Source organism: Danio rerio, chromosome 2, assembly GCF_049306965.1.
Source record: "Danio rerio strain Tuebingen ecotype United States chromosome 2, GRCz12tu, whole genome shotgun sequence".
Taxonomy (NCBI): domain Eukaryota; kingdom Metazoa; phylum Chordata; class Actinopteri; order Cypriniformes; family Danionidae; genus Danio; species Danio rerio.
The window spans coordinates 5,487,501-5,510,073 of NC_133177.1; the positions used below are offsets into that span (position 1 = coordinate 5,487,501).

Below are 22,573 nucleotides of genomic sequence, written 5' to 3' on the forward strand. Positions count from 1 at the left end.
TTGAAAAAAAATCTGCTCCCTGTTAAACAGAAATTGGAGAAAAAAATAAACAGGGAGGCTAATAATTCTGACGTCAACAGTACAATTCGGCACTAATATTATACTTTCATCTTGATCTGAACACATATTTAAAGGATTTGCAGCAAACTGAACCATGAATTTAAGTCTACTAGTTATGTATAACGTATGCCATTATGATTTCTGCCATTACATAATAACAGTAAACCACTACAATTTTTTTTGTACTGCACTTCTAAAGCTACTTTTAAGCTTCTGACTGCATTTTCAGTCTTGAAGTGTGAAGAGATTTTCAGAAACACAGAGGAAATGACGAGAACTGCCTTTTCCTTTTAAAATGCTGTGTTAAAACTAAAACCCTCTAGAGAAAGTACCCTTAGTAGGTGAACTCCAATACATGTTTCACTTCCCTGCATGCACTCAATAAAATAAGGTTAGCTGTTTGTTCAAACTATCTACTTAAAATGTGTAAAAAACACAATTCTTAAGGTTTTTCTGAGGACAACCTAATTGTTTGATGTTCAATCTACTTACATTTGTAAAAATGATTAGGTTAGCTTAATCGATTTGTGTTGAGACAACATGAAGGCATTGTGTAGAACCCACCCTTTTTAGTGTACATTGATGTTTGTTCAAACTATTTATTTAAAATAAGCTGAAAACAAAATTATTGAGGTTTTTGGGGGGACAACTTTATTGTTTCATGTTCAATCCACTTAAATTTGCTAAAACTAATAAGTTAACTCAATTCCTTTATGTTGACACAAATTGATTGTGTGGAACTCAACATTTATTTTTACATTGTAGCTTTACGCTCAAATGTAATTACAGCTCATATAAGGTTAACACGTTTATAACTTTAATATGAAGTAGATCAAATCTGTATCAGTAAGGCTGGTTTATACTTCTGCCTTAAGAGATGGCTTTGACCCATGGTGCATGCCCTGCGCGGAGTCGTGCATTTATACTTCTGCATGCTGTTTTTGTTGCTCTGCAATAACACTTCCAAAACGCTAGCTGGCAGTGTGGTTTTCCTGTTACCCTGTCTCAAGTTTCTGTGCTGGTGTTTTTTTTTTATTTTTTTTTAATGCTACCTTAATATACAAGTGAATCATTAAGAGGTTGGAGCCGGCGGATGTGCAACAACTTTAATCATAAGGTAAACAGAAAACAAGTTTCCAACTAGAGCTCCTTCACAGGAATCATCATTTGTAAACACTCGCTCTATCGGGCTCATGGCTCAACAACGGCCACATTCATCACAGTTACCCAAGCCGACCAATCACAGAGCGATACGCATTGTTGCGACGTGTAGTTACATTTTTTGAGAGGTGCGTGTCAGTGTCAGACACTGCGAGAACTATGCGACTGGCTGACAGTGGAGCATACGTGTGCGCTTGATGCAGAAGTATAAATCAGCTTTTATCAGGCTTGTGTCTCCACTGCCCAGTGGTACCCTATTGGTAGACGTGGTGTACGACAAAGTAGCAGTCGACGTCATTCTTGCTTGAAGTTCACATATTGTATGAGAAGCACTTCTTGCTAAAATGCTATATATGCATAAATATACAAAAATATTGGTCACACTTTATAATAAGGTTCATTAGTTAATGTTTAGTAATGCATTTACTAACATGAACAAACAATGAACAATACATTTACTACTGTATTTGTTCATGTTAGTAAACGTTAGTTAATGAAAATACAGTAGTTCATTGTTAGTTCATGTTAACTCACGGTGCATTAACTAATGTAAACAAGCATGGACTTGGATGTTATTAATGCATTAGTAAATGTTCAATTATGATTATTAAATGCTGTACAAGTGTTGTTCATGATTAGTTCATGTTAGTAAATGCATTAACTAATGAACCTTATTGTAAAGTGTTACCAAAATATTTATGCATAAATAAACATTAATTACTAAGGATTTGAATATAGTTGCAGATCAATGATAATGCGAAATAGCCTACGTCAGCGATTATATACAATAAATAAATAAATAAAAAATTTTTGGACACACAGAGACTTAGTCTCTTAAATGTTACCACTTACAAATAAAAAAAATACCCAAAACATACATTTAGGTCTTATTTGGGTTCGATACAAACCCAAATCGTACGATACCCAACAATATGATACAGTCAGTATCAAGCCTTCACCACCACCCGTCAACATCTTGTTAGAAAGTAATTTCGTCATTAAGAGTTCATAATAGTCCAAAAGGTGATGATAATAGTTAAACATGGCAGTTTGTTCATCTTTTAGGTTGCTGAAAGAATCATTTGCTCGTTTCTGAAAGGATCGAATGTCAGAAGCACTTCAATAATCACGCGCACATTATTATTATGAGCGAAAGTTCGCCATTTCAAATACAGATGCGCAGCTTTTAGATGGCCTCATAAACAACAACAGGACACAACCGGTTCTGTTCGTCGTGTGTGGTTGTTCATCAAGATGACGACAAGGTTTGTTTGAGCTCAGGTTGACCTCGTTATTACATGTATATATTATCACGGTGTAATGTCTCGGCTGTGTTTTTAAAAATGGCGTTCCTTAGTTTTCATTCTCCTAGCTTATGCACGCGCTAGTGACGTTTCTCTGTAAACCAATAGCATTCAGCTGCACATCTCGCTCCACCTTTTGGTACTCTTTTAGTTGTGCTACCCTTTGGAAAAGGTTAAAAAAAACAGTACAGTACAGTTGCTTTTGGTGTCTTTTAAAAGTGAAAACAGAAATAAAAGCATCCCGACCTGTACCGTACCAACAATGACTCTGTATATTGAAATACAGAAATGAAAATGTAAATCGGCTGAATTTAAGCTAATTTAAATGAGCAATTTTTTCAACTTAATTTGTTTAAATTCAGCCCATATAAATCATTAGCAACCACTTATCTTAAAAATGTATGCTAAAAACACACAAAATCTTAAAATCCAGCTCACAAATGACTAAGCAAATACTTCAAGTGTGCATTTCTGCAGCTCGGCAAGGACGCCGCAGACAAACTGCAGAGCATCACGACTTTGAAGTGGGATGTAGGTCACACACACATATCTCTAGCATGAGTGCACAGTTGCAAACGTTGTGCTAACACTGCTCATAAGCTGCAGTAGCAAATGACTGCAGTGCAGGATGGAGGAGGGAAAAAAAAGCCATGCATGAAAAAAAGGCATGATCTAAGAACATCACTTTCAGAAATAGCACCGAAAGCTGCTCATAGGTGCACTGTGCTATAGGTAACTAAGATCAAGTCTAGTGTCCTGGCCAACTGCCACAGTGAATGGCCCAGATCTGTACTGCCAGCATGAGGTCAGCGTTTCCATGGAGAGGGGGACCAGCTGAGTGCTAATCTGCTGTTGTTTATGCATCGGAAGAGGAAAGGAGGGGCAGCAGAGGATTGTGGGAAGGGAAGGTGGGGGTGACAGATCCCTGCTCGGCTCACATTTGCATATTAGAGCCTCGTGCTGCAGCAGAACAAACCGGAAACAGTTCAGGATCGCTCGCAGAAAAGGAGGTCGAGACAATGGTACGGTAAATAAACACTAAAACTGCAGTAACAAAAGGTGTCATAGGCGGGCTACAAGACAAATAAAAAGAAACCACCCATTAATCACTGGTTTTTCCGCATTCAATACCAGTGGATTCTATAGGCTTGGGTAAAAATGGAGGTGAGTGCAAAACTTCATTGGCTCCACCCATTCAGTACTCTCCTCCTCCACCAGCACCACATGAATATTACCAATGGGATAATGCATTAAGCCCCTTCAAACCCCTCACGAAGAGCTCTTACTCTAATCCAGTGAGTGTCACTAAAGACCCTGTTTCCTGAGGATCAGATTGTAATGTATTTGAGTGTTTTAGTGTTGTAGACACGTTTATGCGAGCACAAAAGTCCATTTCTCTGCATTAGGACTCTGTTTATCGCCCTTGGTTTGTGAAGGATATTGCCTAATAGGAACTAGTGGCTTTGTATTTGGCGCCACCCACTGACTGAACATCCTCTTTACTGAAAATCAAAGTCTTTCCGCTGAGCTGCTCATGACGCTATTTATAGCTTTAAACATTACCTAGTGGAGCAACCTGAGAAGTGGCCAGTTTGAGGACAACATTACAAATGTATTAAACAGAGGACAACGGAAGTATTCTGAAAATACGCATTTTGGAAATTTAGTTATGAAATAAAAATACAAGAATTTGATATCAGTGATGGTTCACACAGAAAAGAAGGTGCAGTTAATTTTTACTTGCACTCAAGTGGTTCCAAACCCTTAAGAGTTTCTTCATTCTGTTGAACACTAAAGTAAATACACTACCTGACAACAGACTTGCCGCCTAAGTTTAAGGAACAACAAATAAGATCTTGATTTCTAGTTGATCATTTGGTATCAGAAGAGGCTTATATGAAAGGCAAAGGCCTCTAGATTACGTTTATTTTACCAAAATAAAATATGATCATGCCTTGATTTTTAATTATTTCATTAGGACAGTAAGGTCTGACTTTGCTTAGATAAAAGTCTTGTCACTTAACAGAAATAATGTCCAGTATAGAATATAAAGTCATGCTGCATTGGAAACAGAATGAATATTGTGTATGACTCTGAGCTTGGAGGACTGCATCCATACATCTCTGCAAATCACTTATTAATAAAGTCATCTGGAATGGCAAAGAAAGCCTTCTTGCAGGACTCCCAGAGCTCATCAAGATTCTTTGGATTCATCTTTAATGCGTCCTCCATCTTACCCCAGACATGCTCAATAATGTTCATGTCTGGTGACTGGGCTGGCCAATCCTGGAGCACCTTGACCTCTCTGAACTCAGGAACTTTGATGTGGAGGCTGAAGTATTAGGAGAGCTATCCTGCTGAAGAATTTGCCCTCTCCTGTGGTTTGTAATGTAATGGGCAGCACAAATGTCTTGATACCTCAGGCTGTTGATGTTGCCATCCACTCTGCAGATTTCTCGCACACTCCTTTAGTGAATGTAAGCCCAAACCATGATTTTTCCTTTACCAAACTTGACTGAATTCTGTGAGAATCTTGGGTCTTGGGTGATGATTGGGATGCAGCTCAACAGATGATTCATCAGAAAAATCGACCTTCTGACACTTTTCAAATAAACAAGTTATTATTAAGCGATTGTTTGTTACAACTGGGATAGACGGCAAAGCTTTTGTCAGGTAGTGTATATAGAAGAATGAAAACCTGTAACCATGGACTTCCATAATACGGAAAACAAATACTATGAAAGTCAATGTTTACAGGTTTTCAAAATATCTTATTTTGTGTTAATTAGAACAAATTCAGGTTTGAAACAAGTGAATATATCAATAAACTACTCATAATCTCAAATAATTATGCTTACAATTTAAATTATAACATATTTTTTGTTTAAATACGAAATTAACTTTCCATTAATAATAATAAACAAATAATTTATGAATTAGCCCAGAGTAAGGCTAAAATGCTAAATGTGATTGTCAATGCTGAATAAAATGAAAATCCCCCACAAATTGTCACGAAAACACATTATTTAATCAACATTACTGCAAGTATTTGTCTACAAACACATTACAAAGTTGAACCCAAAATCTGAAAATGTAGATAAATTTTAATGGTTATAATAATAATAAACCATGGGCAAAAAAATGTGATAATGTTCTGTAAACAACTAATCAGCAGCTGTTTAACTGTATGGCCTGGTCAATAACATGTTTAGATAGTGTATAAATGAATGACTGGGTATATATATATATATATATATATATATATATATATATATATATATATATATATATATATATATATTGCAAGCACTATTAGTTAACCCACTTGTTCTGAAGCTGGATTTACCGAAATTGAGTTTGAAAGAGCTGCTGAATGACAAACAAGTGCATGTACATGTATATGATGTGAATCTGTAAGGCTGCCCGGCCCGTGTCTGATCTGAGCCCCCAGCAGAAAACTGCACTGAGTAGAGACTCTGCTCACAGTCTGTTGAAGAAGAGGGCATAAACATAGTGGCTCAGCAAACACTGCTTACATATGGAATGCATATGTTCTTCATGGATGATGCTCTTCTCATTTCCCCAGTGACAGGCTGCCAGGGAAGACAAATGCAGGTATTAGCGCAGAGAGAATGGACATGCTAACATATGGACATCCAAATAAACAAAAAAAAAAATAGTTCAGGACTTAAAGCTGCAGTATGTAAGTTTTGCCTCTTTGTCACCATCTATGTTTGAAATGTGTAAGTGCATTTAAGTGTCGAAGCAAACTCTTGACGTGTTTTTTTCATGCGGTCAATAATGACTTGAAGGTGATCGCTCTGAGATAATGACAGCTGTTTCCATCATTATCAACAGATTAGATTGAAATTGAATTTAAACTGAATTTTTTTGCATAGTTAAGTAAAAACTGATTAACTAAGCTATGCAAAAACAGTTAAAATTGAAATTCGGTTTAATCAATAAATAATGACATTTAGATACTTGTTCTGCGATAAAGACAGCTGTTTTCGTCTTTTTGTAAACTAAGCTATGCAAAAACACATTTAAATTTGATTTCAGTTTAATCGGTCAATAATGACACCAAAATAATCGTTCCTCAATAATGACAGCTGTTTTCGGCACTTTTTACCAAATTTAAACTATTTTTTTTACACAGCTTATAAACTAAGCTTCACAAAAAAGGGTTTAAATTTGAATTTGGTTAAATCATTTAATGACATTGAGATACTTGTTCTGCGATAACGACAGCTGTTTTTGTCATTATTGATTGATTAAACCGAACAAGATTTTTTTTTTTTTTTTTTGCATAGCTTATCACTTTTTAGTAAACTAAGCTAAGCAAAAGCGGTTTAAATTTGAATTCGGTTTAATTGATCAATAATGACATCCAGATAGTCCTTCTGAAATAATGACTGCTGTTTTCATCATTATTGACCAATTAAACCGAATTAGAATGTAAACAATTATTTTGCATAGATTATCAGTTTTAAATTAACCATGCTACGTAAAAAACGGTTAATTTTTATTCGGTTTAATCGGTCAAATTTGACATCAAGATAACTTTTACAATACAATGACCGCTGTTCTCGTCACTATTGACCAATGAAACAATTTAAATAGAGATTTTTTTGCATAGCTTATCAGCTTTTAATATACTAAGCTACGCAAAAAAACGGTTTAAATTTTAAAAACATTTAATCGGTCAACGGTGACATCGAGATAATTGTTCCATGATAATGACAGCTGTTTTTGTTATTATTGACCGTTTAAACCGAATTCAAATTTAAACATTTTTTTGCATAGCTTATCAGTTTTAAGTAAACTAAGCTACGCAAAAAAAGCTATTTAAATTTCAATTGGGTTAAATCGATCAATAATGACATCAAGATAACCTTCCTGCGATATTTGACAGCTGTTTTTGTCATTATTGACAGATTAAATCGATTTAGAATTTATGCAATTTATTATAGCTTATCAGTTTTTAGTAAACTAAGCTACACAAAAATGTTTTACAATTGAATTAATTTAATCGGTCTATAATGACATTGTGATAATAGTTCTGCGATAACATCGGTTTTCGTCATTGACCAATTAAACCGAATTGGATTTTAAACAGATTTTCTTGCTAAGTTTTAGTGTGTAGTAAATTTTGCTCCATCTAATTGCACATGCTGTAGGATAGAACCAGCTTTACTGACAAAAAGAGCATGAAATTCGCCTCTATTAAAAATCACCCAGCTCTAAAGGCAAGTTCAAACCAGTGTTGGGCAGTAGCGTCGCTACTATTAGTAATGCTACTAACTTAACTACATTTCTCAGTAGCGTGGCTACATTCCAAGTCAAATAGCTTTTCAGTAGCGCAGCTACTTTTGCAAAGTAGCTTTTAGCTTAGCTTGCTACATTTGCCTGGGAGTAGCTTTTAGTGTAGGTAGGCTACATTTTAATTAGTGTAACTAATAGGTAAACTCACTACATTTTCCAAGTAGCTTGCCCAACCCTGGTGCAAACAAACATACACAACAATGCCAGAGGTGATAGTATTGCTGCGGTGTGCTTCATATTACAACCTAAATCAGAGATATCTCAAAATATGTGAAACTAGTCTTAGACTCTTTTCACTGCTCTCAGATCAGAAAACGACACACTTAATGAGGAAACCTTCCTGTTTGTAAGTGCAGCCGGGAATGCGAGATGTAACAAACACTGGCTAGGATCTTACTTGTTAAAGGAGCTGTCCTGGAGGTTCAGAACCAGGCTGTCTGCACTTAGGTACACCTTGTTCTGAGAAGCTGCCACCTGGTGATAAGATACACGCAGATTCTGAGTAAAGGGCTTTGCTTTAACATAAATAGCATAACAGCATCCTATATACTGAAGAAACAGTTAAGACAGAGATGCACAGTAACAAAGCTCCATGATCCTACTCATTTTCAGCAGGAAACCTCGGGCGACATGAGTGAAAGTGACTGTTGCAGAGAGCATGTGGGAGTGTGAAGAGGCACAAAGCAAAGTGTAACTCAGAAATGAGCATCATTTTTGAGTGAAAACCAATAGGAGTAAAGAGTGTGTTAGTGGAACTTGTTATCATTCACCTTTCAAGCACATATCAGCAATTCCAGAGCTATGGATGTGACTTTTGCAGTAAACTTGAAACAAATTCACAGTGAACGTACATGTTTAACAGTACATTGAATTATTTGTTTTTATATAAATTTATAAATAGGAAATGTCTCAATTTGTGAATGTGTTTAATGTTTTGGATACACAAAACAGATTCACAAATTGACACATTTCGTATTTATGAATTTAAAATAACATTAAACAAACATGCGTTATGGATCTGACCAAATAAGTATGCAAGTTTATATCACACTTTGTAAAAATGAATTAAACTGCAAAACACAAATGAACTAACACTAATTAAAAGGATAAGAGTTGTCTCCCTGTAGACGAACATAGATTTTGTTTTACATTTATTAGGAAAAAGCTTCAATATGGATGTGACATCTATCCTCTATGGATGCGACAGATGGTATATTGTTTTTTTAAGTTGCATACAAGAGTTAAGATCACAAGATAATCAAGTCGTGATCACGACAAAATGAGAGAATTTTTTTTTTTTTTTGTGGGCCTCTTAGGACTTCCGTACATGCATGCTATTTCAAAACTTTTTACTTTGGATGCGATAAATTAATTAATTGTGATTAATATTTTCCCAGTACTAATATAGGTATAAAAAAAAATAATAAAAACAAAAAAATTGCAGTAAATCGAAATATTGCAGATTTTTTCAATACTGTGCAGCTTCACTACCAAATAATCGATGCCACAAATTTTAAACTCGACCCATGTCCAAGACAAGTTTTGGTTTCAAACCGGTTTAAATGGGTGAATTTAAAAAAAAACAGTTGCATTGCCTTGCCTTAATGGTCATCAGCATCTTAAAGTTTTTAATATTTAGAAAAAAAATGCATGTACATTTATATGTATTTACATATGTTTTAGATCATCTTTGTATGCGAGTTGTTTGTAATGCAGTGCAAGGGGGCAGGAGTGTAAATTTGACATTGTTCTCTTTTCTAGTTCCCATTATTAGTCTCACACAATTTTTTTCCTTTTTCTTTTATTATTGTAAAAAAAATACAAATTTCACTCTCTCATTGACTGCACTCCAAGTTTATTGTAAATGTAAAAAAGATCCAGTATATGAACATCTGTTAATAATAATAATAATAATAATAATAATAATATTGTAAAATCCAACCAGTGAGTTTTGCCTGAATTGTAACTTACCGTTTTGGCAATATTTTGTGCTGCTCTGATGCGTCTGAGTTTCAGGTAACCCGGGTTCTTCGTAACAGCTTGACCCAACTAGAGTGCACAAACACACACAATAAAAACAAGTCACTCTGTACCCTTGGCTGGCCCCTTTGTTTGCCGTCAGCAGACAGCCATTGACCTGTGGCCCATTTTAGAAACAGAATTGCATCATATCAGCAGGAAAGAGTCCAACTGCAAAGTCATTTCTGAAGACACGGTTAGTGTAAACGCTGAAACATATAGTTGAATCCAGAATTATTAGCCCTCCTGAATATTTTTCCCCAATTTCTATTTAACAGAAAGAAGATTTTTTTAAAACACATTTCTACACAGTTTTAATAACTTATTTCTAATAACCGATTTCTTTTATCTTTGTCATGATGACAGTACATAATGTTTGACTAGATATTTTTCAAATACAGTGGTCTCTCGCTGTAACGTGGTTCACCTTTCGCGGATTTTTTTAGAACAATTTAACATGTTTTTTTTTTTTTTTTTACAGCGCATTGTTTTTTGCATCCTGACTGGCTGTAGACCACAGTCAATCAATCTCCTCCGTGTCTCCTGTACAGTAAAGAATGCGTTCAGATAGCCAAATTAACATAAATCTTTGATCGCTAGCAGAGTGAGTTCCGACAAGGATGCAAAAAAAAAAAAATTGTAAGATCATCGTAAAGGGGGCCGCACACCAGACGCGCTGCACCACGCAGCGCCATGTATTTTAGAATTGTAAACATAGGATTATATCAGGATACACACACCGGTGCCACAAGTTGGCGGCTGTCTGCGGTGCTCAGCTACAACTAAGGACACTGTTTTTATTTCTGCCGCACCACACAGCGCATCTGAATAATCCTTTTAAATAATATGTGAATGTGCACGTGCGGATCCAGTGTGCAACCTCCTTAAGGATGGAGTCTGCTTTGGCTTTGTGGATCAGTGACTGCAGGAAAAAAATATTATGCTGGATGCCATCATTTCACACAAAAAAGCTAAAAAGCTTTAGCAACCTTTTGCTGACAGCGATGAACGTTTGCGCCTGACAACACATTTTGATCTTTGGTGTTCTTCTATAATACTGGACTTAATTTCCAAGGAAAGTTTGAACTTTAAGAGTGTTTAAACAAGAGAAAACTGTGAAAATGTTATGTCTGTCTGAGAAAAGTTTATAGAGTGTGTAGTGAGAGGTTTTACAGCCTTAAAACATGTAGAATAATTCTGAAAATTGGTTATTTTTAGAATGCAACTGCAAAATACCAGTGTATAGCCACACAGTAGGACCATTATAAATACTCAAACTACTGTAATTGAGTGGTTTTTCTCAGGAATTGTAATTTACCGAGTAGTTTTATAAATGTGTACTTTTACTTTCCCTTGAGTACATTTTTAGTGCAGTATTGGTACTTTTACTCCACTACTTTCCTTCAACCTGCAGCCACTACTTCATTTTTTTCTTGTCTATAGGGATTAGAAAAATCAGTCCTGAGATTCCCGTCCAATCAAATCGCACATAGGTAAATTGCATCATAATAATAACTACCTCAAGACATGGGCGATTTATAAATGCAGCAAACTGTTTGGAAGCATTAAAAAGTGTCCAAGAAGATGTTCAAAATCTTTACACACATTGACCCAGAGACTGTTTAGATGCATGTCACTGATGAGAAGATGACGGATGTTTACTGTATGATGACGAATATTGCCTTAAACACCCAGCAGGCATAAGATGTCACCATGATGTCAGACTGACATTGTACCCTAACGTCATGGAGAAGTTGCATTTTGTTTGGAAATAAAAATAGTGTTGACGTCAGAACCATTGTCCAAAGCTCAACCTAAAATCAACCGAAAATCAAGGTCTAATGATGTTACAGCTTGATGTTGTGTGGACATTACCACTATGACGTCTATCAGATGTTGGATTTTGGTTGCGATACCTGACGAATAAGTGTCAGTATTTGACGTCAATATGACGTTGGTTTAAGATGTTGGCTCAATGTTGGGTTTTGGCCACTTTGTAACAACCTAAAATCAACGTCATTTGACATCGTTATTGGACATCAAAACAACATTGTACTTAGACGCTGGCTAGACTTGAATTTTGGTCACCTGACAAATAAGACTTTCTCCAGAAGAAAACACATTATATGAAATACTGTGAGAAATTCCTTGCTCTGTCAAACATATACTGGAAAATATTTGAAAAAGAATAAAAAAACTCGAAGAGCGAATCATTTTGACTTCAATTGTAGCTCATTTACATCAACATCAAACTACAAATCACAAACCAAAGTGTGTTTTGGTTGCTGATAGCTTGTTGAGAATGAGTGCTCAAAACTCAACCGACTGACGGTGGCTTAATTAGCACAGAAGCAGCACTCGTTAATTATATTCGATAATTGCAGTCATTTACCACTCACAGATCCAGAGCATAATAACAGCGAATAATAATTATATGAAACCAAGTGTTTGTGGACGCAAACAGTGCGTCTGGGATGTAACCACGGAAACGCCTTACAGTGTGAATGAAAGCGAGAGATGGTTTCAGTGATGGTCAACGTGTTTGTTTGTTGAATGGGTATGAAATCAGCGGCGTCAACATACCATTTTAGCAGCCTCAGCTTCACCTTCAGCCTGGATAATCTTCTGTCTCTGGTCCTGCTTGGCCTTCTCTACGAAGAACTGAGCCCTCTGCGCCTCCTGCTGGGCTACAGATCAACAAGAGACACGTTATTTAGGAGAAAAAGCTCTCACAATGGGACAGCAGTTGGCATTACTCTCCATCATCAGTCCCACCAAACATCTGTTCATTTTCTAAAAGATGAAAATAATTATGTTTAGTTCTTAAAGAAACAGTGCTGTGCAAGTAGTGTGGTTTAGGTAAATGGAAAATATTGACTAATTAAAACAAATTAGAGAATGACAAGAGTGCCCTCTAGTGGACACACACTGGGAAATACCAGTGATAAATAAACACGTTAGTATTGGTGGATTACAAGGACTCTCCATAGGCATATTGTCGTTTATACAGTAAAACAAACACTTATTATAGAGACCTACTCCACCCTTTACCCTAAACTCTCAGGAAATCTGTATCAATTCAAATGTCCTCATTAAGCATGCGCTGTTTTGATTTATGGAGGACACAGTAAACCTACTTAATCGAGGCATACCCATGTCATTAATCAAATTTCTGTCCTTGCAAACCACCACAACCAGTCCACACACACCTGTGAAATTTTATTTAATTTAAATATTTCCCATGTGCTCTTTAAAAAAAAAGATATATTTTTTACCATTTTATTCCATGTTTTAATAACTAATGTGTCTTTGCCATGATGATAGTACGTAATGTTTAACTCGTTATTTAAATATTTTAAGTTTATTAAAACATTGCTTACATTATTTCAGCAAAAGTGATAGAAATAAGACTTATTCCAGAAAATAAAAATAAATAAAAAGAATATAATAAACAGAAGGGCATTTACTATACATATGCACATACATACATATGCATCCATATACACATACATACATATGCATCCATATACACATACATACATATGCATCCATATACACATACATACACATACATACATATGCATCCATATACACATACATACATATGCATCCATATACACATACATACATATGCATCCATATACACATACATACATATGCATCCATAAATATATATATATTATGCTACTAATTTTTATATAAAATAGTAGCATTTAAGCAATAATAAAATGGTAAACTTATACAAAATGGTCACTTTGTCTTAATTTAAAAACTTGACCAAACAAGAAGAAACTTTCAACATTATTTATTATATACATACACAGTGCTCAGCGTATACACCCCTCACAAATATATCAATTAAATTCGGATTTTTAATAGGAAGATTTACAATATTATATTTGTTAATATACATTAGATTAATCAGTACTGAGGCCAAATCTGAAGGTAATCTAAAAAAATAAACTTACGATAACTCCAATTGTTCTATCATTTTTTTAAGCTCCCTGTAACAGGGGAACCCAATCCTGTTCCTGCAGATCTACATTCCTGCAGAGTTCAGCTCCAACCCTGATAAAAACAACTACACCAACTAAAGCTGCGGTCACACTGGGCTTTTCCTCCCATGGACATCTATTCATACGCACGCGAATGCGTCAGACCGGAAACGTAAGGTCATGCGTCGTTTCACAGGTGGCTGCGGCACAAACTTCAAACTTGGTGAACCCTGACCTGCGAAATTGCAACACTTGACTGTGTGAGACCAATCGAGGATCAAAACATGACCTCTCTGGACAGAAATTTCAAGAACATTTTTTTTATGTCTACATATACATGGTAAATATTAAGAAAAGCAATGACGTCACAAGTTTTCTTTCTTTTTTTTTTATTGAACACAAAAAATATAATTTAATACCACCTATATTACTGAAACAAGTGAAGTGTGAGTAAATAGTGAGTACATTTTAATCTGAGTAAACTGTCCCTTTATGGCTTGTGACTGTGTGAACATTTCAATATTTCACATATTAAAACATCCAATTACAAGAAAGTTTTTGTAACTTTAATAAAGATGTAATAATATACAATGAAGACGATGCAGTGTTGATTATTCATTATCTGTACCCGAGTAGTGAATACCTGAAAACTAGAATTCACTTTTGTCTGTACTATATTTTATTTATCTATGCTGCTTGTAATTTATTTGTTATCTATTATTCAAGATTCACTCCCAAACAAAATCCCCCCAATCTATCCAAATAAACCGGTTAAATCATCTGGTGAAATTGTATTCACATAGCAATCGCAAAAAAAAGTCCTCGGTCACAACTTAAACTGAAAGGAGATAGAGCTTTGCAGTCGCTGCTGCACGTTTGTGGAACCAGCTGCCACCGGACATTACGAGTGCTTCTTCTTTCTCTATTTTTAAGTCTAGACTTAAGACACATTTTTATTCTAATGCCTTCCCAAGCTTTTAATCTTTATTGTGCTTTGTTGCAGTAATACTATTATTCCTATTTTTACTTTTATTGTTATTTTACTGTTGTAGAATATGAGCTATTGTTTTGTTTAGCACTTTGGTCAGTGCCAAACTAAAGTTAAATGTGCTTTAAAGATAAACTTTACTTACTTACTTACAATATATATCACAGAAATACAAAATAACGTCAGATTTTGTCAGATGTCAGATTTTTTTCAATACCCCATGAGCCCTAATTCAACTATACAGATATTTGTTCAACTAATTTCCATGACTTTTCCAAAACTTTGTGGGTTTTTCTGTTTTTCCAAAACTTTTCCAGGCCTAAAACATGCCCTGTTAAAATTTCATGACTTTTCCAGGTTTTCCATGACTGTATGAACCATGTTATATACACTGTGTTTCTGATTACACAAGACATATTTCCGCAGTAGTACCTACCGACTTGTTTGGCCTCCACAGCAGCTGTGTATTCTTTGCTGAAGCTGAGCTCAGTGATAGCCACGTCATCCAGGATGATGTTAAAGTCTTTAGCCCTCTCGATCAGATCTCGCCTTATGAGCAGTGACACCTGGCCACCAAAATAAAACAACAAACTCATTTCACTAAGCTGATTTTCCCGGTAACTGAGCACATTATTCATACCAGGAGTCGTCATTCAGACACAATGAAGTCTAAAAGTTAAAACGGCACAAGTTTGTGTAAAAATCAACCATCATTTGACAATATTTCAAAGAGCTTCACAGCACCATCAAGAATATGATGAAATAGTTATACAATGTTTTAATTTAAAATTAATTTATAGACTTGAGACCAAAAAAGAAGAAACTTCGACATTGTTTATTTTATTCAGTTAGTCTCAGCTGTCATTTTGAAGCATTAGAATAAATAACAACTCTGTGACTAAATGTCTGAGCTCCTTACCGTCTGCTAAGAGTTAATCATTGCTGTCTCAAACCAGGCTTAGGCCTAAGAAGCTACTGAATCTGATGGCGTTTAGGTCAAAGGACACGGGGCGAAGGTGAGTGTGAAAGTTCAGACTGGCTAAAATAGAATGCAAATTAAAAATGCTGTATGTGAGTTTTCGACTCTTCTAAAACATAAAAATACTATAAAATTTTCAGAAACATGCTAAGTGGACATACTTGTTTGTCTGAAAAATGATGCTAATGTCAGATATTCTCCTTTAAAAATAAGCATTCTGTGTCAAAACATCTGTCTTTGCTTTGGTCTCTATAACCGGCCCACTGCCAGATTACCCAATTATATTTCATCACCCTGGTTGTCTTGGTAAAAAATACAGTGCATTTAATTTTAAGTCATTTAGGCGGTCTTACTATAAGCGGGAGCGGACAAAAATGCCTCCGAAATGAGACACAGATTCAGAGTCATAAAATTCCACATGAGGAGGTTATTTAGCAAAAAATATAAGTTTACACATGTAAACATTAGCAGGCATCGCCAGGCATGCTTGCTCCTGTTGGGGTCATTAATCTGGCAAACAAGAAAAAAAAAACACTTTCCAATATTTTGAATTCGGACTGCAATGGCTAGTTCAACCACTAGGTGTCAATCCTACAAACTGCACTGTAATGCACAAAAATTGGCTAGGGCTGAAAGTTTTAATCAAACAATATGATTTAATCGATTACAAAAAAATTATTGATTAAATTTGTAGTAATCAATGCTTTAAGAAAAATACATATAATCATAGAAAATAGCAAATGGAAATTCAATAGCAATACAAGTTTATTTTGCAACAATGTAATATATATATATATATATATATATATATATATATATATATATATATATATATATATATATATATATATATATATATAAATAAACACACACACAATTGTTCTGTCTGGTTCTTGAATCTGATGCCATGCAACATTCTGACAGTAAAAGCACTCGTAAAACCTCTTCACCCTTGTGCATTACTCCGCCCACATACAGCAACCATCAAAAGACACTCTATAGTTTGACAAATATTGCAGCTGCAGGACAACATAATGTACTTTTGAGGCTTTGTAGGTGAAAATGCAGTTATTTAAATTGCAACAATGCCCTTTATTTATAAGGATAGTGCTTATTTTCAAATATTGCTAATTTCTGAGAGAGAGAATTAGCCTGTCATTGATCAGACCAAAGACAGTTGACGATGTCCATCAACAGACACCACATAAGCACTTAAAGGAGAGGGGAATAACCCAGCGTAATTTTAAACTATAGCTGATCAAATCATTATAAAACTGGTAAGTGGCTTTCCAAGTCAATCTCTCTCTTTTGGATGTTGTAGTGCTGTATTTATACCGTAATAATTGTAGTGTGCTAAGTGTGAGATGGGACTCATCTTAAAGTCTTAAAACCGGATATGTAACCGGCCTCCTGTTTTTGCTACTGCAGATTAGTTCACTAAACAGAAAGAAAGAAAAAATGCCCGCATGTGTTTAATGTTTTTCCGTATCACAAACACAATTTGTAGTAATCAATGCCTTAAGAAAAATACATATAATCATAGAAAATATTCATCACTTCTTGTTTGTATAATGTTAATTTGATTAGCTTTAGTACACTAATGTAATTTTACATTAGCAAATTTTCAATAGCAATACAAGTTTATTTTGCAACATATATATGTAAATGTGTATGTACTATATATATATATATATATATATATATATATATATATATATATATATATATATATAAATAAACGCACACAATTGTTCTGTCTGGTTCTTGAATCTGATTGGCTGATAGCCGTGCAATATTCTGCCAGTAAAAGAACTCGTCTAGCCTCTTCACCCTTGTGTATTACTCCGCCCACATACAGCAACAAGCAAAGGACACTCTACAGTTTGACAATATTGCAGCTGTTGGACAACATTATGTACTTTTAAGGCTTTTTAGGTAAGAATGTAGTTGTTTAGATTTAAACTATGCAGTTTATTTCTAAGGATAGTGCCTATTTTAAAATATTTATAATTTTTGAGAAACAGCGCGTCAGCGGCCATTAGCCTGTCATTGATCAGACCAAAGACAGTTGACGATGTCCATCAACAGACACCACATAAGCACTTAAAGGAGAGGGGAATAACCCAGCATAATTTTAAACTACAGCTGATCAAATCATTATAAAACTGGTAAGTGGCTTTCCAAGTCAATCTCTCTTTTTTGGATGTTGTAGTGCTGTATTTATACCGTAATAATTGTAGTGTGTTAAGTGTGAGATGGGACTCATCTTAAAGTCTTAAAACCGGATATGTAACCGGTCTCCTGTTTTCGCTACAGCAGATTAGTTCACTAAACAGAAAGAAAAAAAAAATGCCCGCATGTGTTTGATGTTTTTCCATATCACAAACACAACATTAATCTAGTAGTGATTGCGTTGCTTTGGTTTTTTGGGGTTAATTATTGTGATCTCCCAATGGCAGCAAAGAAATACTAGGAAATCTCTGTAGACTGATGACATTTCATGGGGTTCAGCATTGTAATCTGTCGGCAAAATCACATGTATTGTCATCAATTTAAACATTAAGCAAGATAATCATTCAAACACTAGCTCTCTCCGTGTTTGATTATCTTTTGTATACACAATTATGCCATCGAACTGTTGTATAAACGCAATATCACACTCGTAGCAGTGCGATGTGACTATATCGTACAATGCATGCCTCCCAACAGTACCGATATACAGCTACATCGCAATGCTACACGTATAACATATTCATATATGTGATTGGCTTTTATAGACTTTTACCTGCTCCATTGCATTTCAGTCAAAAGATCTTTAAAGAAAATGGTAAAAGGTTATCCGATGAATCGATCGAATACAGTGGTAGATTAATAAATTATTGAAATAATAAATAACCCGCTGTGGTGCCGTGTCGCTTTTTATAGGCTGTCTGTGGCGACTAGGCATATTGAATCGCTATACATTTTACATTCTTCCTTGGCCCAATATATACCTGCTATATGTATAGAAAAATGCTAATATGATTATTATTAATAATAAGTAATATATAATAATTATTAATATATAATAATAAAAAACACTATCAGTAGTTGGCAAATATATTGGGTGCATTTATTTCCAGTTCTGACTCAGAAAGAGTCACCACAAACCTCACCGCATGTCACTGCTCCAGACTGTACCTGAGCTCTCTGTGTGATCAGCTGGGAGGCGTTAAACTTGGCCACGACGCTCTTGAGCACTTCGTTGACGATGGAAGGAAGCACACGCTCATCGTAGTCCTTCCCCAGCTGCTGGTACATGATTGGCAATTGGGAGGCAACCGGGCGAGACAACACACGTAGACCAATGTTTACCATCTGAAGATCTGCGATGGGCAGAAGACAAAAGTGTATCGACTTTCAAGTGTTGACAAAATAATTAACAGAATAAAATCTTTTGTTTAAAGTCATTTCTTTTGAAATATATTGAAGGATATGTGCAGATAAGGGCAACGCGATGGCTCAGTGGTTAGCACTGTCATCTCACAGCAAGGTCACTGGTTTGAGTCCCAGCTAGGCCAGTTGGTATTTCATGTATTTCATTTCATTTCATGTTCTCCTTGTGTTGGCGTGGGTTTACGTCGGGTGCTCCGTTTTCCCCCACACAGGATATGCGCTATAGGTGAACTGAATAAACTAAATTGGCCGTAGTGTATGTTTGTGCATCCGAGCATGTATGGGTGTATCCCAGTACTGGGTTGCAGCTTTAAGGGTTTCCGCTGTGTAAAACGTATGCTGGATAAGTTGGAAATTCATTCCACTGTGGTGACCCCTGATGAATAAAGGGACTAAGCCGAAAAATTTATCAATGAAAAGATGAGTGTAGAATGTGTAGATAACAATATTCTGGGGGAAATTAGTTATTTCTTTTGGGAAAATTATCAGAATACTGGTGAAACTTTTAAAAGGTAAAGCTCTGGCAGACATAAAAAAAAGTTAGTGAAAGTGTTATTGATGAAGGTAATGGATAAATCAAGTGACACAGGCTTTTGGGACTTTATCGTGTAAATGTTTAACATGCAAATAAAATGCAGGGTTGGGTATCGTTTGGGGTTATTTCGATACTGGTGCTAAATCGATACTTTTAAAACAATACCGGTGCCAAAACAAAATTATTTGACAAAATATTTATATTTTAATCATTATAATTGATAACAATATCAATATAATACAATTGATAACAATATAATAAAGTTATTATAATTAATAACAATAAAGATATATATTTATAATAAGTTTAGAGTAAACATCAATTCATATTTTATATATTAGAATATACTCTTGTAAAGCATCTGCTGCATGTTGGTGTGTCAGAATCCTTGCTTGCAAAATATAGCCATACTTCAGAATGCTTAGTTCAAGCAAATTAGATATATGCGATCATGCATGTTGATGAAGGGAGTCGCTCACCGCATGCATCGTACTTTGCCTTGTATAAGCAACAAGAACAAACGCCTGACATCGCTGACGGTGTCCGTATACCTCAAAACGGTTTAGTATTAAATATTTAGAGATGGTGTGACACAACGCATACTAGAGTGTGCCTTTGATGCACCCCTTGATGCTTCTTACGTTCTTGTCGCAGCACTAGTGGCACTGGAATTAGGCCCCGAAATTCATACTTCACTTCCTAATCTGCAATTGCCTCTCTGAATATCACACTAACTGTACCCAAAAAAAAAATAAAAATAAATACTACTAATACTTTCCTTCTTAGACTTTACAGACCTGAAACTTGCCTACAGCACTTATTCATTGTTGCTCTTAGTTGTGTAAGTTGCTTCCTTGTCCTCATTTGTAAGTCGCTTTGGATAAAAGCGTCTGCTAAATGACTAAATGTAAATAGGCTGGTTCGGTGCAAACCGGTTACAAACGTGCCATAATGGCATCGGGTTTCGGTACCCGACCCTAATAAAATGTCAGCATGAATTGTTACCTTTGCTTCCAGTGAGAGAGGAAATCTTCCTGGGCCTGGCTCGGATATCATAGATAATAGGATACTGGAACCACGGCATCCTAAATGTAAGAAAGACTTCTTAAAGAGGAGTTTATTGCAAAATTGACATCACTTGCTCATGTTGTTCTGATATTTCTCATATTGTTTTTCTTTCTTGTAAACAATAAAAAAAAAAATGTTACAGTAGAAAGCATGCCTGAAATGCTTTTTTGTTTTATTTAAAATGGTCAACAATACAAATCCCAAATATATCAAAAGTCATATAATAACTCGCATTTTTGATTACTAATATGCTTTTAAACAGTTAAAAATACTTAATAGGATTTATGAGCTGATGGGAAAATTTAATTGTGGACACTACATGGACTTATTTTATCACTTGTTTGTATTTGTTTGTATTTACAAGAAAACAAGAAACTGTCAAATATCATCTCCTATATATTTACAAACAGAAAAATGGTGGTATCAAATTAAGAACATGCTAAAATAAACGTTGCCATCAAATGTTACTGTACCACTATTATAATGAAAGATAATGGCTTGTACAGTGCAAGTGGTTGCTAGTGATGTACCTGAAGTGCAATCCTTCTGCAAGTACAGTGTCCATCTGCATCCCTCCGATTCTGCTGAAGATAACGGCTCTCTGACCACCCTCCACTACACGGAACATAATTAGTTTTTAAAATCAAAACAAAGCGTAGATATTCTTATTAATTTTGGGGTAAAATGTATTATTTGATTGCCACTGAATTGTGAGTAAATGGTGAGAAAATGTTTATTTTTGGGCGAACTATCCCTTTAAAACAGCCCCTCATTTCTGCGTAATCCTCCTTTATCATTCAGCATGGTGATTTACCTGTATATGTGGCTTCTTTGACCCCATAGGCGAGGGCTCCAGCTCCAATGAGCAGCTTCACACCCAAACCAGCGCCTCGAGGACCAGAGCCCATTCTGCTGGCAATCTGCCTGAGCTGCTGCAAAAAATTCTGACACAAACACAAATATAATTGCACTCTAGAAATACAGTATTTCCCCCTAGCATTACGTTATTGGGATTTTATAACACGCATGTCATATATTTGCAAAATATTTAATACAAGTTATTATTTTAAAGATTGTCTTGAGCATCTGATTTTTTTCTCATTGCTGACGTGCTTCCATTTTCTCTATCTCATTCAAGGTGACTTCATGCGAGGTATTGTTTTATAAGTAAAACAGTGTAAATAAGTACAAGTAAAAAGGCAGGTTATTTTACCAGCGATGAGGAACAATAATGGTAGCCTATTACATATTTTAAAGAAAATATCTTGATATTAAAACGTAAACAAGCTGGACCACAACAGATCCTATCAATGTCATAACAAATGCTCAAAAAATGTAGCCTAGTTTACAGCAAGCGACACGTTTTTAGTGAGATTGTGTCGTCTGTCATTTACAGTAGGCATACGTTATTTTTACTAAAGAAGATATATTATCGAGTTTATGATTGTCGGAACTATAGAAATTGTATTATGTTTAAAAAAAAAAAAAAAACGGCATAGTAACGGATCGGATCTGTATTGTTGGGCTGCTCGATTATGGGAAAAATCATAATCACGATTATTTTGGTCATAATTGTACTCACGATTACTCAAAACGATTATCAGTTGAAGTCAAAATTATTCTCCCATCTGTGAATTTATTTTTATATATAAATATTTCCCAAATTATGTTTAACAGAGGATTTTTTACAGCATTTCCAATAAT

The 22,573-nt window shown here is 35.3% G+C and overlaps 1 protein-coding gene across 5 annotated transcripts in view; it reads right to left on the minus strand.

Annotated features, from left to right (window-relative positions):
* Window positions 1-22,573, minus strand: part of phb2a (prohibitin 2a) — a 31,471-nt gene that overhangs the window by 4,727 nt on the left and 4,171 nt on the right. For 2 of the 5 annotated variants that reach the window (XM_073912358.1, XM_073912367.1), the window contains exons 2-10: window positions 21,684-21,813; window positions 21,400-21,484; window positions 20,807-20,886; window positions 19,012-19,196; window positions 15,289-15,418; window positions 12,453-12,556; window positions 9,822-9,899; window positions 8,248-8,324; window positions 6,062-6,118 (exon numbers count right to left, since the gene is read on the minus strand). In XM_073912358.1, coding sequence (XP_073768459.1) covers window positions 6,100-6,118; window positions 8,248-8,324; window positions 9,822-9,899; window positions 12,453-12,556; window positions 15,289-15,418; window positions 19,012-19,196; window positions 20,807-20,886; window positions 21,400-21,484; window positions 21,684-21,813 — 888 coding nt within the window. In that variant the 3' untranslated portion in view covers window positions 6,062-6,099. Of the gene's footprint in view, window positions 1-5,531; window positions 5,761-5,808; window positions 6,119-8,247; window positions 8,325-9,821; window positions 9,900-12,452; window positions 12,557-15,288; window positions 15,419-19,011; window positions 19,197-20,806; window positions 20,887-21,399; window positions 21,485-21,683; window positions 21,814-22,573 lie in introns of those variants that run through there. The other 3 variants (XR_012385071.1, XR_012385070.1, NM_199681.2) reach the window with 3 other exon arrangements.